The sequence below is a fragment of the Myotis yumanensis genome, unplaced genomic scaffold, assembly GCF_028538775.1.
Source record: "Myotis yumanensis isolate MYYU_CA2020_CCGP unplaced genomic scaffold, mMyoYum1.0.hap1 SCAF_1, whole genome shotgun sequence".
In the NCBI taxonomy this organism is placed as follows: domain Eukaryota; kingdom Metazoa; phylum Chordata; class Mammalia; order Chiroptera; family Vespertilionidae; genus Myotis; species Myotis yumanensis.
In genome coordinates this window covers 2,714,673-2,732,205 of record NW_027223752.1, presented here as the reverse complement: position 1 = coordinate 2,732,205, position 17,533 = coordinate 2,714,673, and the positions used below count along the sequence as shown (strand labels likewise).

The 17,533-nt window shown below is 50.9% G+C and overlaps 1 protein-coding gene across 1 annotated transcript; it reads right to left on the bottom strand.

The window, feature by feature from the left end:
- Positions 1 to 3,810: 3,810 nt before the first annotated feature.
- On the bottom strand, positions 3,811 to 16,620 carry LOC138999308 (uncharacterized). The gene is made up of 5 exons (XM_070401416.1): positions 16,525 to 16,620; positions 9,068 to 9,384; positions 7,324 to 7,342; positions 6,312 to 6,556; positions 3,811 to 3,817 (listed from the first exon to the last, which is right to left on the bottom strand). The coding sequence occupies exons 1-5, from the start codon at positions 16,618 to 16,620 to the stop codon at positions 3,811 to 3,813; spliced, it is 684 nt and encodes a 227-aa protein (XP_070257517.1).
- Between the last annotated feature and the right edge of the window lie 913 nt (positions 16,621 to 17,533).

The following is a 17,533-nucleotide window of genomic DNA, read 5'->3' as shown; positions in this document are numbered from 1 at the left end:
ACATTGGGGCAGAGCTACCTTGGAACATGATGGGTGATGTTCTTGTTTCATTAGGTTGTCATCTCCTTCTTGTGTAGCCAGTTCAAGTTTTCTTCCGTCACTTTCCTCTGAAACAGCCCACATGTTTCCTAGAGCCATGAAGACACTCTGTTGAGAGGGTGCAGGGGCACAAGCCATTTGTGTGGTGGTTTTGTATCTTACATCTTTCCTGAATTCTAGTTCTATTAGCTTCTCATACAGTGTCTAGGGTTTTCTATGTACAAGATCCTGTCATCTGCTTACAGATAAGAAATATTTTAACTCATTTCTTTCTATGTAGACATTTGAAATTTCCTTTTCTTGCCTAATTATTCTGAAAAGGACTTATTGTTTTGACAAAAAGAAGCAGTCACAGGGGAGCCCTTGTCTTGGTCCTGATGTAAGAAGAAAAGCTTTGAAATTTTCTTTGTGAAGCATGATGTCACTCGTTGGCTTTTCAAATGTGGCCTTTAGTATATTGCGGTCCATAACTTCTACACCTAATCTGCTAAGAATTTTAATTCTGAAGCGATTCTCAATTTTAAAGGCTTTATTCTGTATCTATTTATAAGAGGGTATACTTTATCCTTCATTCTGTGGAGGAGATGTAGCACAGTTACTTGTTTTCGTACTTTGAACCAGCCTTGCATGCTAGGATGGTATCCCACTTGATCGTGGTAAATGACCCTTGCAGGGTGCTGTTAACTTTTCTAGTATATTTTTGAGGGTTTTGTATATAATTTAATCAGCGATATTGACCCATCATTTTTGTTTTTTTACTTGGCTTTGATATGAGTGTAACGGTCACCTCAACAAATCTGTTTGGAAGTGTTGTCTCTTTCCTCAGTTCTTGGAAGTGTTCAAGAAGAGTTGATAGAAAGTTATCAATTCCCATTTGGATTTCTGGTAGACTTCACCCTTGAATTCATTTTGTCCTTGGCTTTTATTTGGTGGAAGGTTTTCACTATTACTTCAACTATATTTTAAAAATTTGTAGCAATTTAGCAAAGTTTGGATTAAATTCCTAATTTGAGCTCCTACTAAGTGGACTGAGAAATACAACTGTTGATCTTCACAGGATGTGGTCAGTGTTGAAATAATAGTTGCTTGTAGACCACATATTTATTTCATATGGCATCTAAGAACACGAAGTATAACCCCATTTTATTATATAGAATTCCTAAAGTTCAGTGTGTAATGACATGAATGGTTTTGTATCACTGCTAATGTGTGAATGCATGTCTTTTCTAGAAATGAGTGTGTGACTGTGTGTAATTGTGTATGACTGCGTGTGTGATTGTGTGTGACTGTTTCTGTGTGTGTGTGTGTCTGTGTGTCTTATTGTTTTTGACTCTGTATGTGACTGTGTGTGTGTGTGTGTGTGTGATTCTGTGTTTCTTGGGCAAATAGTGAGAGGACAGTATGGACGCAGGGGGTCCCATGGATGCTCCTCAGCTCTCTACATGATCCCGATGCTCATCTCACCCACAGTGAAGCTAGAAAACCTTGGGTCCAGGAGGAAAGGTGGAGGAGGAGTTCGATGATGCACATCCCAGCCTCAGGGTCCCCGGTCCCTGCTGTGGGGTTAGCACTGCTTCGTGATGGACACGAGGCCCCTCCTGTGGGTGGATGTGGGGCTCCCTGTGTTTGATGCACTGAGCTGACAGCTCTTCTGGGGACCAATGTGGACCCAGAGAGGATGGGTGAGGTCCATCAGCCCTGAGTGAGCTCAGGCCTTTCAGCAGAGGGAGGGCCTGTGATCTCTCTGGAACCAGGAGGGGGAGGGCACATGGAGAGTCAGACACTGAGAGAGCTGTGACCCCCAGGGAGGGATGCAGAGCTGTGCACACAGCCCAATCCCAGCAACCCACTCATGGAGCTCACACTCATCATAGAAAGGTTGAAAAGAGAGTAAGAAAAGCCACTTTTAGAATTTGTCAAGGAGCCTTCATGAAGGAGAGTCCTCACTCCCTGCTGTCATGTCACCTGCAAACACAATGTCCCTTCTTCACAGTTGTCTGCAGGGAGAACATGGGAAGGAAGAGCTTTCCTGGAGGCAGCTGGGAGCTTGAGAGGAAATCCCTGCGCCCAACAGGAAGGTCCTTCTGTTCCCACTTCCCTCTGCCCCTGCTCCTGGGGCTGCTCTCTGTGCTGTGGGTTCTGAGCGCCCCTTCATGTCTTGGGCACCCCCTGCAGCCCAGCCCTGCTGTCTCCTCAGGGAGGTTTGTGTCTGGGCTTACAATGACTTCCCCTCACTGTGTCTCTTGCACAGTAATACACGTCTGTGTCTGCGGTGGTCACGGAGCTCAGCTGCAGGGAGAACTGGTTCTTGGATATGTCTCTGGAGATGGAGGTTCAGTTCTTGAGGGAGGGGTTGTAGGAAGTGTTTCCCTCATAACATATGTGCCCCATCCACTCCAGCCCCTTCCCAGGGGTCTGGCAGTCCCAGTCCCAGGCATAACCACTGGTTGTGATGGAGAATCCAGAGACAGAGCAGGTGAGGGAGAGGGTCTGTGAGGGCTTCACCAGTCCTGGGCCTGACTCCTTCAGCTGCACCTGGGACAGGACACCTGGAACAGAGAGAACACAGTGAGTCCTGGGCTCAGATGCAGGATCCCCATCTCCTCAAGTCTAAGCTTTGAGTCACTCACATCTGGGAGTTGACAGCAGGAAGAGGAAGAGCCACATGGGAGTCATGTCTTGCAGGTGAGGTCCTTGTGTCCCAGAAAGTATTCTAAAGGGTTTTTATAGGTTCAATCAGCGAGATAGACCACCGACTCAGAATTTAATTTTAGAGCCTTTATTAAGCTGGCCAGCTGACAACAGCATGTCCCTCCTTGCAGGGAGCCTTGTACTGCAGTAGTGACCAAGGGTACACCAAAGCTTTTATTTGCAACTCCAAAGCGTTTCGTTAGCTGTTCCTAGTACTGGCAGGGTAAAAAGTTCACAAAAAGTTCACAAATACAAATGGAAGGAAAATGGGGTCACACCTGGCTGGGTTTAATCATAATACATTGTTTTTCTAAGACAGTAATTTTTCTATGCCATGTTCCCTGCCCCTTAGCACATTAAGCCCCATGTCTCTAGCACACCCCTAGCACAATATGCCCCTGTACATGTCCAATGGGATGATTTATAAGATCAAAATAACTTTTCTATTGTTAAGCCAAACAGCAGGATTAACTTGAAACTAGTTTTCACCTGAGATGACTGTTACTATACTTCAGGGTGAGGAGGCCCTGCACTTAAGTGGACTCCAAGTGTGTGTGTCTGGTGGCCATGTGGACATTTGCATATGGGAGGTGTCCGCACAAAGAAAGGGCAAGAGGTGAGGGAGGTCCTGGTCTCTGGGGCTTCTCCTGGAAGGAGGTGCTGACTGTGCCCTCAGAGAACCAGGCCCTCCTAGGGTTCCTGGTCACCATGCACAGGAACCTCTCCTTCCAGACCAGGGGCTATGCTGCAGGAGGTGGTCTGGAAGTAGAATGTGGGAACAATAAGTGATTCTTTAGGAATAACATCAATGTGGCTGTGCTACCATGGAAATAGATAGATGTAGATGTAGATATAGATATAGATATAGATATAGATATAGATAAAAATATAGATATATATGTAGTTGTAGATATAGATACACATATAGATATAGATACAAATACATATGTAGATATAGTTCTTTCTTTTTAAATTATCTTTTGAGGATATTTTCATTGATTATTAGAGGGAAAGAAAAGAGGAGAGAGAGAAACATTGATGTCGTAATTGTTTCCCTCCACGTCCTGTGTGGTACAGGGTTCAGGATCTGGAAGAGGAGCCGCACTCAAATGAAAGAGAAGAGACAAGAGATAATTTGGGAATATTGGGGGGCCAGGCGGGTAAGTCCAACTCAAGAGGAAGGATTTCCACTGGTGCTCTGGCTGCACCAACCTTTTATTGATCTGGGATACACCCATAGCATAGCCCTTAGGCAGGCAATTTCCAGTAACACACAGGCTAGCCCATCAGCAGGCAATTTCCAGTAATAGGCAGACTCTCTTATCAATAAGGGTTTACATGACTATCTGGTGGGAAGTTGCTTCAGCTACCATTGACTGGACTAACTGGATGCACAGCTCTGACCTTTGCTAGGGCTTCAAGGGTCAGCAGCCTTCTGGGTTCTCTGTCTATACTTCTCTGCCAGTGAAGACAAAAGGTGGTCTCCCACACATTGATTTGAGAGAAAAATATTGACCAGTTGTCTATCACATAGATTCTACTGGAAATCAAACCTGCAAAATTTGTATGTATTTATTATTGATTTAAACATTTATAATTGATATTGTGCTAGGGTGAGGGACTGCGGCATGGAAGGGTTACAGAATGTTACAGAATGTGCTAAGGGGAGGAAATAAGACATGAGAAATTGAATGTGCTCGGAGGGAGGCGGATGTAGGAGGAAGAATTGTGTTGCCAGGATATGAAGAAGGATTGTGTATGTGCTGGGAGGAGGGACTGACGTATGGAGGGGGATTGCAGGGTTAGGAACCGTGGAAGAAAAATTGCTAGATTGTCTTAGACCAGTCAGGTGTGACTCTGTTTACCCCCCCTTTTGTGCTTATGAACTTTCTGTGAACTTCTAAGGTAACACTGTTTTGCTATAAAGGATCATAGTGTACCCTTGGACTCTGCCACATACTGTGAGGCTTCCCAGAGGGGGAAGGTACAGGCTGTGGTCAGCTGGCCAGCTTAATAAAAGGCTTTCAAATTTAAATTCTGAGTCGGTGGTCTATCTCGTTGAGCCAACCCATAACAATATCAGAGAGGGGAAGGGAGAGAGATATAGAAACATCAATGATGAGAGAGAATAATTAATTGCCTGCCCCCTGCATGCCCCACACTGGAGATATTGCCTGCATCCCGGACATGTGCACTGACTGGGTATCCAACAGTGACCAACTGGTTGAGGGGTCATCACTCAACCTTTGAGCCATGCAGTCCCAGTCATCCCTGCACTTTTAGGATTCACAGAACTCATGAGTACCTGGGCTTTGGTCAGTGAGATGTTGGCAACATTATAGATGACCAGGCCCAGCTCTTCCCTCACTGCCTTCTGACCCCCTTGGTCTTGGGCTCATTCACCATGGTGCTTTGCAGCTCACAGGCCCCTGGAGGTTCCCTCAGCACAGATGTGAGCTGTTGGAGGTGCTCTGAGCTAAGAGCTCAGCTGTGTCTCCACAGGACAAAAGTGGTGCCTCCAGTGCCCGACATCACATGTGGGCACTTCACATGGAGTCAGCAGGCCACCTGAGTGGCATAGGCCCTGGTGTCTCAGGGAGGGCCTGGCACAGGAGGTGGGCATGAGGGGGTAAATTCAGGGTGCATTTAAGGCATACCTACCAGGGGGGAAGGAAAGGGCAGACACATCCACACGGGGCGTCCTGTGCAGGCCCCATGGGGTGAAAGTGTGGGCGGCCGAGGACAGAGGGTGAGGATGGGGTGGTGTCTGTGAAGCTGGAGGCACAGCTGAGGTGGGTGGGACCATGTTTCCCTTCAGCAGGTTCTCAGGATCCAGGTGGTTCCCCAGGGGAAGTGGGATAGGTGTTGGGGCACGTCCTCTGGGACCAGGTTCTGAGACCCACGGGGAACATGCCCAGCAGGACTATGACAGCGCCTGTCCCTGGGCCTCCTTCCTACCTTTGTCCAGGGACACCCTGGGAGCTGGGTCCACCTCAGAGGCTCACAGAAGGGCAGGGCACACAGGGATCAGATCCTACACCTCCATGTGCAGCCATGTCAGTGAGAGGCCAGCAGCTATCTGCCCCCAAAGGGCTGCTCTTGGGTAGAGCGAGGGGCTGATCACCCTCAGGTGAGGTTTGGGGCCTGGACTCTGTGTTCCCTGCTCAGCACTGGGTGGAGGGTGGGGGACGTCGCTCTCAGTGAGGGGACAGGAATCCCTACAACGTTTTCCTTGTCAACCCAGAGAGCAACCATCAGGGACATGGTGACAAGAAGGGTGTAGATGAAAAGTCGACTAGATCTGACACACAGCCACTTCCTGCCTTTTTCCTGCAAAAAATCTAATTAAAGACACAAAGAAGGAAGCAGGAACTGCCCCAGGGACACTAGGAGGGAAGAAATCATTGACCCCAATAGGAAGCCTGCACAACCCTCCAGGGACAGCCTCTGAGCTGGGAGCCTGGGTTTGCTGGTCCTGAGCGCCCCCTGGTGTCTGGATGCTCCCTGCAGCCCAGCCATGCTGTCTCCCTCAGGGAGGTTTGTGTCTGGGCTCACACTGACTTCCCCTCACTGTGTGTCTTGCACAGTAATACACAGCTGTGTCCTCGGTGGTCACGGAGCTCAGCTGCAGGGAGAACTGGTTCTTGGACGTGTCTATGGAGATGGAGGTTCGGCTCTTGAAGGAAGGACTGTAGTAAGTGCTCCCACTACTATGTTTGCTCCCTATCCACTCCAACCCCTTTCCTGGGGGCTGGCGAATCCAGCCCCAGTAGTAACCACTGCTGATGGAGTAACCAGAGACAGAGCAGGTGAGGGAGAGGGTCTGTGAGGGCTTCACCAGTCCTGGGCCCGACTCCTGCAGCTGCACCTGGGACAGGACACCTGGGACAGAGAGAACACAGTGAGTCCTGGGCTCAGATGCAGGATCCCCATCTCCTCAGGTCCAAGCCCTGAGTCACTCACATCTGGGAGCTGACAGCAGGAAGAGGAAGAGCCACATGGGAGTCATGTCTTGCAGGTGAGGTCCTCGTCCCCCAGAAAGTATTCTCCAGGGTGAGGAGGCCCTGCATTTAAGTGGACCCCAACTGTGTGTGAGTCTGGTGGCCTTATGGGCATTTGCATATGGGAGGTGTCTACACATACAAAGGGCAAGAGGTGAGGGAGGTCCTGGTCTCTGGGGCTTCTCCTGGAAGGAGATGCTGACTGTCCCTCACAGAACCAGGACCTCCTTGGTGTCCTGGTCACTGTGCCCAGGGACCTCTCCTTCCACAGCAGGGGCTGTGCTGCAGGAGGTGGTCAGGAAGTAGGATGTGGGCACAATTAGTGACTCCTAAGGGATGAAATCAATGTGCCTCTGCTCCCATGGATATAGATAGATATAGATTATATAGATATAGATATAGATGTACAGGTATATAGATGTAGAGATAGACATAGATATACATCATTTAAAAATATTATTTTCTTGATTTTTAGAGAGAAAGAAAAGGGAGAGGTGTATCTCGAAACATCCATGAGAGAGAATCATCGATTGGCTGCCTCCTGCATGGCCCCTTTTGGGAATGGAAACTACAACTCAGTCATGTGTCCTCACCAGGAATCAAACCAGTGACTTCTTGGGTCCTGGGTTGATGCTCAACAGCTGAGCCACATGAGCCAGGCTGGCTGGACCTTCTTTTCTTCATCCTCATCTGAGGACGTGTTCATTGATTTTTAGAGGGAAAGGAAAGGAGAGAGAGGGAAGGACTGAGAGAAACATTGACGTGAGAGAGAAATATTGACTAGTTGTCTCCCATATACACCCATACTGCTAATCACACCCCTAACATTTTCATTTATTCATGTAAATATATTAAAATAGATATCAGAGAGGAATGGAGAGTGAGAGAGAGAAACATCAATGACAAAAGAGAATAACTGATTGGCTGCTTCCTGCAGCCCCACACAGTGGATGTTGGTGGCAATCTGGGCATGTCCCCTGACCAGGTATCGAACCATGGCCTCCTGGTTCATAGGTCGCCTCTCAACCACCGAGCCATGCTGGCTGGGGTGTACCTGCACTTTTAGGATTCAAGGAGCTCCCAGTGTACCTGGGCTCTGGTCAGCAGGACATTGGCAACATCATAGGTGACCAGGCCCAAGCCCGTCCCTGACTGCCCTCTGACCCCAGTGGCCACGGGCTTGTCCACCATGATGCTCTGCAGCTCACGGGCCCCTGAGGATTCCCTCAGCACAGGTGTGAGCTGTTGGAGGTGCTCTGAGTTCAGTGCTCAGCTGTGTCTCCACCTGGCACATGTGGGGAACCCAGGACCTGATATCACACGTGGGCACTGCACATGGGCTTAGCAGGACGGCTGCGTAGCCCTGGCCCTGGTGTCTAAGGGAGATCCTGGCACAGGAGATGGACATGAGGGGATGACATAGGGGTTCATTTAAGTCAAAATATTCTAGGCGGGAAAGAGAGGGCAGACACAGCCACAAGGGACGTCCTGTGCAGGCCCCATGGGGTGAGAGCGTGGGGGTAGGGGACAGAGGGTGAGGATGGGGTGGTGACTGCAGAGCTGGAGGCACAGCAGAGGTGGGTGGGATCATGTCTCCTTCAGCAGATTCTCAGGATTCAGGTGGTTCCCCAGGGGAAGCCGGTCTGGTGTTGGTACACATTTTCCGGAACCAGTTCTGAGACCCAGGAGGAATATGCCCAGCAGAACTGTGACAGGGCCCGTCACTGAGCCTCCTTCCTACCGCCATCCGAGGACACCCTGAGAGTTTGGTCCATCTCCCAGGCTCACAGAGGGGAAGTGTCTACAGGGGTCAGACCCTACACCTCCATGTGCAGCCATGTTAGTGAGAGGCAAGCAGCTAACTGCCCCCAAAGGGCTCCACCTGGGGCAGAGCAAGGGGCTGATCACCCTCAGGTGGGGTTTGGGGCTTGAACTCCGTGTTCCCTGCTCAGCACTGCGTGGAGGGTTGGGGAGGTTTCTCTCAGTGAGGGGACGGGAATCCCTACAATGTTTGCCATGTAAACCAGAGTGTGACCATCAGGGACATGGTGACAGGAAGGATGGTAATGAGAAGTCAACCAGATCTGAAACAGCTACTTCCTGCTTTTTTCCTGCAGAGAATCTAATTAAAGACACAAAGAAGGAAGAGGAACTGCCCCTGGGACACTAGGAGGGAAGAAAGCATTGACCCCAATAGGAAGCCTGCACAACCCCCCAGGGACAGCCTCTGAGCTGGGACCTGGGTTTGCTGGTCCTGAGCGCCCCCTGGTGTCCTGGACGCTCCCTGCAGCCCAGCCCTGCTGTCTCCTCAGGGAGGTTTGTGTCTGGGCTCACACTGACTTCCCCTCACTGTGTCTCTTGCACAGTAATACACGGCCGTGTCCTCGGCTCTCAGGCTGTTCATTTGCAGATACAGCGTGTTCTTGGCGTTGTCTCTGCAGATGGTGAAGCGGCCCTTCACAGCATCAGCGTAGTATGTGCTACCACCACTACTACTAATGCGTGAGACCCACTCCAGCCCCTTCCCCGGAGCCTGGCGGACCCAGTGCATGTAGTAGCTACTGAAGGTGAATCCAGAGGCTGCACAGGAGAGTCTCAGAGACCCCCCAGGCTGCACCAGTCCTCCCCCAGACTCCACCAGCTGCTCCTCACACTGGACACCTGCAAACACAGAGACACAAGGTGGATTGAGAATCACATGGAAGCACCAACAGGCACAGGCACAGGTCTCAGCGCTCCCCACTCCTGAGAACGACCTTGAGAAATGATCAGGAGGAAAACGCAGCTTGGCACCAAGTCCATGGTGGAGCCGCTGGGGTCCTGTCTCAGGTGCTTGGGTTCTGGGTGTCTCCCCAACATGCCGGGCAGGGCCCCCCTTTTATGAGCAGGAGGAGAGCCCCATTTGCATGGAGTCTGCATATAAGGTGCAGCTGGGACCCTGGGCTGCATGCCTGACCTTGTCATCCTAGGGGCGACCCCAGATGGGAAAGGACTCAAGGACGCTGGCCACAAGGGTTCCTTCCTGACCCCACTCCCTCCCTCCTTTCCTGAGACCCGTCACTCTGACCTCATTCCTTTGGGGGCAGATTTCAGGATTGAGAGTCCTCCTTCCTTGGGGTTTTCATGAGGACCCAGGGGTGCTCCTCCAGAGGCACGTGGATGGGACTTTCTCTCACTCTTCTTCACCTGCCTTGGGCCACGTTGCCTTTCTGAGGTTTGGGAATAAGAATTTTCATGGATGATCCTTTTATTTTGAGATTGAAAGATTCTCTTTGTTATTTTCCTCAACCAGATCCTCCACAAAACTCGAACCTTTACATGTGAGGAGGCAGGAGAGGCTGGGCTGGACGCTGTGGCCGCAGCCTCCGTCTCAAACCTGCTGCCACTCTCACAAGCTCGCAGCTCCCTCCTGAAACCACAAATTGCACTCAACTCCCCTGTTTTGTGTGTGCAAAAGTCCTGTTTTAAGCCTCTCAACGTGGGAGAATTTCCTTCAATTAAAAATGGATCCCATATGGGTTGTGGGGGCTGACAGGCTGACTGAGGTCAATGAGGGAAAAAGTGGACATATGTGATACTTTCAACAATAAAAAATTATTAAATACTAGAGGCCCGGTGCATGAAATTTTGCACGGGAGGCGGGGGTGTCCCTCAGCCCAGCCTGCACTCTCTCAAATCCTGTACCCCTTGGGTGATGCCCGACTCCTGGTTTAGGCTCGATCCCAGGGATCAGGCCTAAACCGCCAGTCAGACTTTCCTCTCACAATCCTGGACTGCTGGATACTAACTGCTCACCTGCCTGTCTGCCTGGTCTGCCCTAATGCCTCCTCCCCGCCCTCCCCCCCCCCCCCGCCCCTCTGGCCTGATCAACCCTCACTGACTCTGCATGCCAGCCTGATCGCCTCTAACTGCCTCCCCTCCTGGCCTGTTCGCTCCTAACTGCCCCACTGCCAGCCTGATCACCCCCAACTTCCCTCCTCTGCCTGCCTGGTCGCCCCCAACTGTCCCCCCCTGCTGGACTGGTTGCCAGCAACTTTCCCCCCTGCCAGCCTGTTTGCCCCATGCAGCCTGCTGCTCAGTTGTTTGGTCGTCCCTCACTAACTCCCCTGCTGGCCTGGTCACACCATGCAGCCTGCTGTTAATTCATTTTGTTGACCCTCACTAACCCCCCTGTAGGCCTGATCATAAGCAGCCATCTTGTGAGGGTGTGAGGATTAATTTGCATACTACTGCTTTATTATATAGGATAATTAGTTAATTCATTAATTAATTAAAATTTAAAAATGGAGTTTTAGTCCTGGCCAGTGTTGCTCTGTGGATAGAACTTACCCCTGGGAACCAAAGGGTCTCAGGTTCGATTCTGGTCAAGGGCACATACCTGGGTTGCAGGCCCTTCCTGGTCCTTGCCCTGGTCAGAACTTGTGCAGTAGGCAACCAATTGATGTGTTTCTCTCACATCAATGGTTCTTTCTTCCCCTCACTCCCTTCCACTCTCTCTCTCTCTCTGAAAAGCAATGGAAAAATATCCTTGGGTGAGGATGAAAAAAGATAAAAAAGGAATATGTTGGCTCTTGGAAGCAAAGTCCTGGGCAGAGCATTGAGGAAGGTGAGCACCTCCCTTGTCAGAGGCAGAGCGGCCACCTGTGTCCATCCTTCCACAGCCCCAGCTGAGGACAGACAGACACAGGGATCTGGGACTGTGGTCATTGTCCCTCTGGGAAGGCGGCCACCACCACTTGGAAAGTGCAGTCACGCTGGGGAGGGGTTGGGGAGGGGCAGGTCAAACACCACGAAGCCTTAGTTCTCTTTTTTTCATTGTTTATACTTATTTTAAAATGTATTTTTATTGATTTCTGAGAGAAAGGGAGAGGGGTCGAGAGATAGAAGCATCAACAATGAGAGAGAATCATCCATCAGTTGCCTCCTGCACGCCCCCCCACAGGGGATCCAGGCAGCAGCCCAGACAAGTGCCCTGACCAGGATTCCAACCCTGACCTCTTGGTTATAGGTCGATGCTCAACCACTGAGCACACCGGCCGGGCTCTGGGGTGACTTCTTACCACATTTCCTCCTTCCTTCCTTCCTTCCTTCCTTCCTTCCTTCCTTCCTTCCTTCCTCCCTTTCTCTCTCTCTCTCTCGCTCTCTCTCTCTCTTCTTACTTTCTTCTTCCTTCCTTCCTTTCTCCCTTTGTCTCTCTCTCTCTCTCTCTCTCTCTCTCTCTCTCTCTCTCTCTCTCTCTCTTTTCTTTCTTTCTTTCTTTCTTTCTTTCTTTCTTTCTTTCTTCCTTCCTTCCTTCCTTCCTTCCTTCCTTCCTTCCTTCCTTCCTTCCTTCCTTCTTCTTTCTTTCTCTTTCTTTCTTTCAAGATTCCTTTATTTAGTTACTACATTAATCCCACCGGAGGATATTTTCCCAATTATTCTTAGAGACTGTGGAAGGGGGGTGGGGGTGGGGAGGGAAAAAGCCCATAGAGACATTGAGTAGTTGCCTTCTGCACACAAGGAATGAACTTGCAACTAAAGTATGCGTCCTCGACGGGAATGGAACCCAGGACCCATCAGTCCCCAGGCTGACGCTCTATCCACTGAGCAAAACGGGCTACGGCTCCTTCTGACTTTCTAACTGAGCAGAGGAAGTAAGTGCCTTCCTCCAAGGGGTGGTGTGAAAGGAAACATGAGGCATAAAGGGGAGGGGCAGTGAGTCTTGGAGGAGGGTGTTTACTCCTGGAGAATAAAACCACTGACCAGGCCATGGGAGAACATCCCCCCCGCCCCCCCAGTCCCAGCTCCTGAGCTGGTCCTCATGTCTGTGGTCCTCAGCGCCCCCTGGTGTCCTGAAAACCCCATTCAGCCCATCCCTGCTGTCTCCCTCAGGGAGGTAGTGTCTGGGCTCACACTGACTTCCCATCACTGTGTGTCTCGCGCAGTAATACACGGCCGTGTCCTCGGTGGTCACAGAGGTCAGCTGCAGGGAGACTGGTTCTTGGGCGTGTCTCTGGAGACGAAGGTTTGGCTTTTCAGGAAGGGACTGTAGTAAGTGTCTCCATCATGCCATATGCGCCCCATCCATTGCAGCCTCTTCCTGGGAGATGGCAGATCCAGCTCCTGTAGTAACCACTGGTTGTGATGAAGAATCCAGAGACAGCCCTAGCTGGTTTGGCTCAATAGATAGAGCGTCAGCCTGCCGACTGAAGGGTCCCAGGTTCGATTCCGGCCAAGGACACATGCCTGGGTTGCAGGCTCGATCCCCGGTAGGGGGCGAGCAGGAGGCAGCCAATCAATGATTCTCTCTCACCATTGATGTTTCTATCTCTCTCTCCCTCTCCCTTCCTCTCTAAAATCAATAAAATATATTTTTTTAAAAAAAGAATCCAGAGACAGAGCACGTGAGGGAGAGGGTCTGCGAGGGCGTCACCACTCCTGGGCCTGACTCCTGCAGCTGCACCTGGGACAGGACACCTGGGACAGAGAGAACACAGTGAGTCCTGGGCTCAGATGCAGGATCCCCATCTCCTCATGTCTAAGCCCTGAGTCACTCACATCTGGGAGCTGCCAGCAGGAAGGGGAAGAGCCACATGGGAGTCATGTCTTGCGGGTGAGGTTCTCGTCCCCCAGAAAGTATTCTCCAGGGTGAGGAGGCCCTGAATTTAAGTGGATGCCAACTGTGTGTGTGTGTGTGTGTGTGTGTGTGTGTGTGTGTGTTTGGTGGCCATGTGGATATTTGCACATGGGAGGTGTCTGCACATACAAAGGCAAGAGGTGAGGGAGGTCCCGGTCTCTGGGGCTTCTCCTGGAAGGAGGTGCTGACTGTGCCCTCAGAGATCCAGGCCCTCCTTGGGGTTCTGGTTACCGTGCCCAGGGATCTCTCCTTCCACATCAGGGGCTATGCTGCAGGAGGGGGTCAGGAAGTAGGATGTGGGCACAATCAGGTAATGCTTAGGGATAAAATCAATGAGGCTCTGCTCCCATGGATATAGATAGATAGATAGATAGATAGATAGATAGATAGAAATATAGATGGCATAGATACAGATTATGCATAAGATATAGATATAAATATAGTTATATATATTGATATAGATAGATCATGGTGCGCCCCCCCACCCCCACGTCAGTTGCCCCACAGAGGATGACCTGGGCCTCCCTCTGTGGGACGTTCATTGGGACGATGTCTGAGCCCCCCGATCATTGCATCACACTAGCGTTGGTGGGCCTGGTGCCAGTTCCTGTCATAGCGCGGTCGTCTGGAAGGTCGTCTGAACGGTTGTTCTGATGTTTTGTAGTTTGGTCAATTTACATATTATGCTTTTATTATCATAGATATTTGACTGCTTTATTGTCTCCTTAGGGAGGAAATAAATGTGCCTCTGCTGGGATAGATAAATATAGATATAGATATATATATAGATATATAGTTATAGATATAGATATAGAGTTATAGTTATAGATATAGATAAATATTTATAATAATAAAAGCCTAAGTCGCCCTTGTGCCCTTGGTGATGCCCTCACATCATCACAATATGGCCACCACCATGTCATCACATGATGGCCACCCCATTTAGTCACAAGAAGGCCACCACAAGATGGCCCCCACAAGATGGCTGGCAGGGGAGGGTAGCTGGGGCCAATCAGGCAAGCAGAGAAGCAGTTAAGAATCAATCAGGTGCTGGCAGTCAGACATCCCTCTGGCAGCCCGGCAGCCCTCGGAGGATGTCCACTTGCCAGCAGGGAGCAGACAAAAAAAAAAAAAAAAAAAAAAAAAAAAAAAAAAAAAAAAGAATCAATCAGGTTTGCAGGGGAACGGTTAAGGGGTGATCAGGCAGGTGAGTGGTTAGGAGCCAGAGGTCCCAGAATGTAAGAGGAATGTCTGACTGCAGGACATCCCTGTGGGATTGGGCCTAAACCGGCAGTCGGAAATCCCCCAAGCGTTTCCCAGATTGGAAAGGTTGCAGGCCTGGGTGAGGGACACCCCCCCCCCGCCTAGTGCCTGAATTTTGTGCACCAGGCCTCTAGTAGATATAGATATAGATTAGATATAAATATAGATATAGATAGAGATAGAGATAGAGATAGAGATATAGATGCATATATAAATATAGATACATATATAGATATAGATACATATATAGATACAGATACATATATGGATATAACTCTTCTTTTTTTAATCACCCATTGAGGATATTTTCATTTATTGTTAGAGGGAAAGGAAAGAAGTGGGAGAGAAACATCAATGATGAGAGACAATCATTGTTAGATTGCATCCTGCATGCCACATACAGGAGATATTGTCAGCAACGTGAACATATGCCCTGACCAGGAATCAAACAGTGACCTCCTGGTTCATAGGTTGATGCTCAACCACTGAGCCATGGTGGCTGGGCTGTTCCTGCATTTGCAGGATTCACAGAGCTCCCTGTGTACCTGGGCTCTGGTCAGCGGGACTTGGGCAACATTATAGGTGACCGGGCCCCAGCCCTTCCCTCACTTCCCTCTGACAATAGCTATGGGCATGTCCACCATGATGCTCTGAAGCTTAGGGGCCCCTGGAGGTTCCCTCAGCACAGGTGTGAGCTGTTGGAAGTGCTCCGGGGTCAGTGCTCAGCTGTGTCTCCACCTGACACAGGAGGGACCTGCACAGACTGACATCATACGTGGGCACTGCATGTGGGTTCAGCAGGGCACCGGAGCTCACTTCATGCCACCTGAGTGGCCCTGGCCCTGGCATCTCAGGGAGGACCTGGCACAAGAGATGGGCATGAGGGGATGATGTAAGAGGCTGGCAGGCAGGAGCAGTTAGGGGCAATCAGGGAGGTAGGCAGGCAAGTGGTTAGGAGGCAGCAGTCCTGGATTTTGAGGGGGTTCATTTAAGGCAACACCTACCAGAGGGGGAAGGAGAGGCAGCCACAGCCACACAGGACGTCCTGTGCAGGCCCCATGGGGTGAGAGTGTGGGTGGCAGAGGACAGAGGATGAGGATGGGGTGGTGTCTGTGGAGCTGGAGGCACAGCAGAGGTGGGTGGAAGATGTCTCCCTTCAGCAAGTTCTCAGGATGCAGGTGGATTCTCCAGGGGAAGCGTGACAGGTGTTGGGACAAGTCCTCTGTAACCAGGTTTTGAGACCCACAGGGAACAGGGCCCTGTAGTGCTGTAAAAGGGCCCTTCACTGGGCCTCCTTCCTGCCTCCGTCCGGGGACATACTGGGAGCTGGGACCATCTCCCAGGCTCACAAAGGGGCAGGGCACACAGGGGTCAGACCCTGAACCACCATGTGCAGCCATGTCTGTGAGAGGCAATCCGCTAACTGCCCCCAAAGGGCTCCTCCTGGGGCCGAGCGAGGGGCTGATCACCCTCAGGTGAGGTTTGGGGCCTGGACTCTGTGATCCCCATTCAGCACTGTGTGGAGGGTGGGGGACGTCGCTCTCAGTGAGGGAACAAGTATCCCTCCAATGTTTTCTATATCAACTCAGAGAGCGACCATCAGGGACCTGGGTACAGGAAGGGCACAGATGAGAAGTCGACCAGATCTGACACACAGCCACTTCCTGCTTTTTTCCTGCAGAGAATCTAATTAAAGACACTGAGAAGGAAGAGGAACTGCCTCTGGGACACTAGGAGGGAAGAAAGCATTGACCCCAATAGGAAGCCTGCACAATGCTCCAGGGACTGCCTCTGAGCTGGGAGCCTGGGTTTGCTGGTCCTGAGCGCCCCCTGGTGTCCTGAGCGCCCCTGCAGCCCAGCCCTGCTGTCTCCTCAGAGAGGTTAGTGTCTGGGCTCACACTGACTTCCCCTCACTGTGTCTCTTGCACAGTAATACACGGCCGTGTCCTCGTCTCTCAGGCTGCTCATTTGCAGATACAGCGAGTTCTTGGTGTTGTCTCTGGAGATCATGAAGCGGCCCTTCACAGAGGCGGCCTAGTATGTGCTACCACCACCATCACTACTAATGCGTAAGACCCACTCCAGCCCCTTCCCTGGAGCCTGGCGGACCCAGCTCATGTAGTAGCTACTGAAGGTGAATCCAGAGGCTGCACAGGAGAGTCTCAGAGACCCCCCAGGCAGCACCACGCCTCCCCCAGACTCCACCAGCTGCTCCTCACACTGGACACCTGCAAACACAGAGACACAAGGTGGACTGAGAATCACATGGAAGCACCAACAGGCACAGGCACAGGTCTCAGCGCTCCCCACTCCTGAGAATCACCTTGAGAAATGATCAGGAGGAAAAGGCAGCTTGGCACCAAGTCCATGGTGGAGCCGCTGGGGTCCTGTCTCAGGTGTTTGGGTTCTGGGTGTCTCCCCAACATGCCGGGCAAGGGCCCCATTTTATGAGCAGGAGGAGAGCCCCATTTGCATGGAGTCTGCATAAAAGGTGCAGTTGGGACCCTGGGCTGCATGCCTGACCTGTCATCCTAGGGGCGACCCCAGATGGGAAAGGACTCAAAGACGCTGGCCACAAGGGGTCCCGTCCTGACCCCCCTCCCTCCCTCCTTTCCTGAGACCCGTCACCCTGCCCCATTCCTCTGGGGGCATCTTCCAGGATTGAGAGTCCTCCTTCATGGGGTTTTGATGAGGACCCAAGAGTTATTCCCCAGAGGCGCATTGATGGGGCTTCCTCTAGCTCTCCTTCACCCGCTGTGGGCCATGTCACCTCTTTGGGGTTTGGGAATAAGAATTTGCATTGGATGATGCTTTTATTTTGAGACTGAAAGATTCTCCTTGCTGCTGTCCTCTATCACATCTTTTTTTTAATTAAATCTTTATTGTTCAGATTATTACATTTGTTCCTCTTTTTTCCCCTCAT

What these genes read in the sequence shown, in the direction of transcription:
- LOC138999308 (XM_070401416.1), bottom strand. Translation starts at nt 16,620, where the DNA reads ATGATCTCCAGAGACAACACCAAGAACTCGCTGTATCTGCAAATGAGC. An exon ending in ATTACTGTGCAAGAGACACA is followed by an intron (nt 9,385 to 16,524) that starts GTGAGGGGAAGT and finishes GCAGGTGTCCAG; the next exon opens with TGTGAGGAGCAGCTGGTGGA.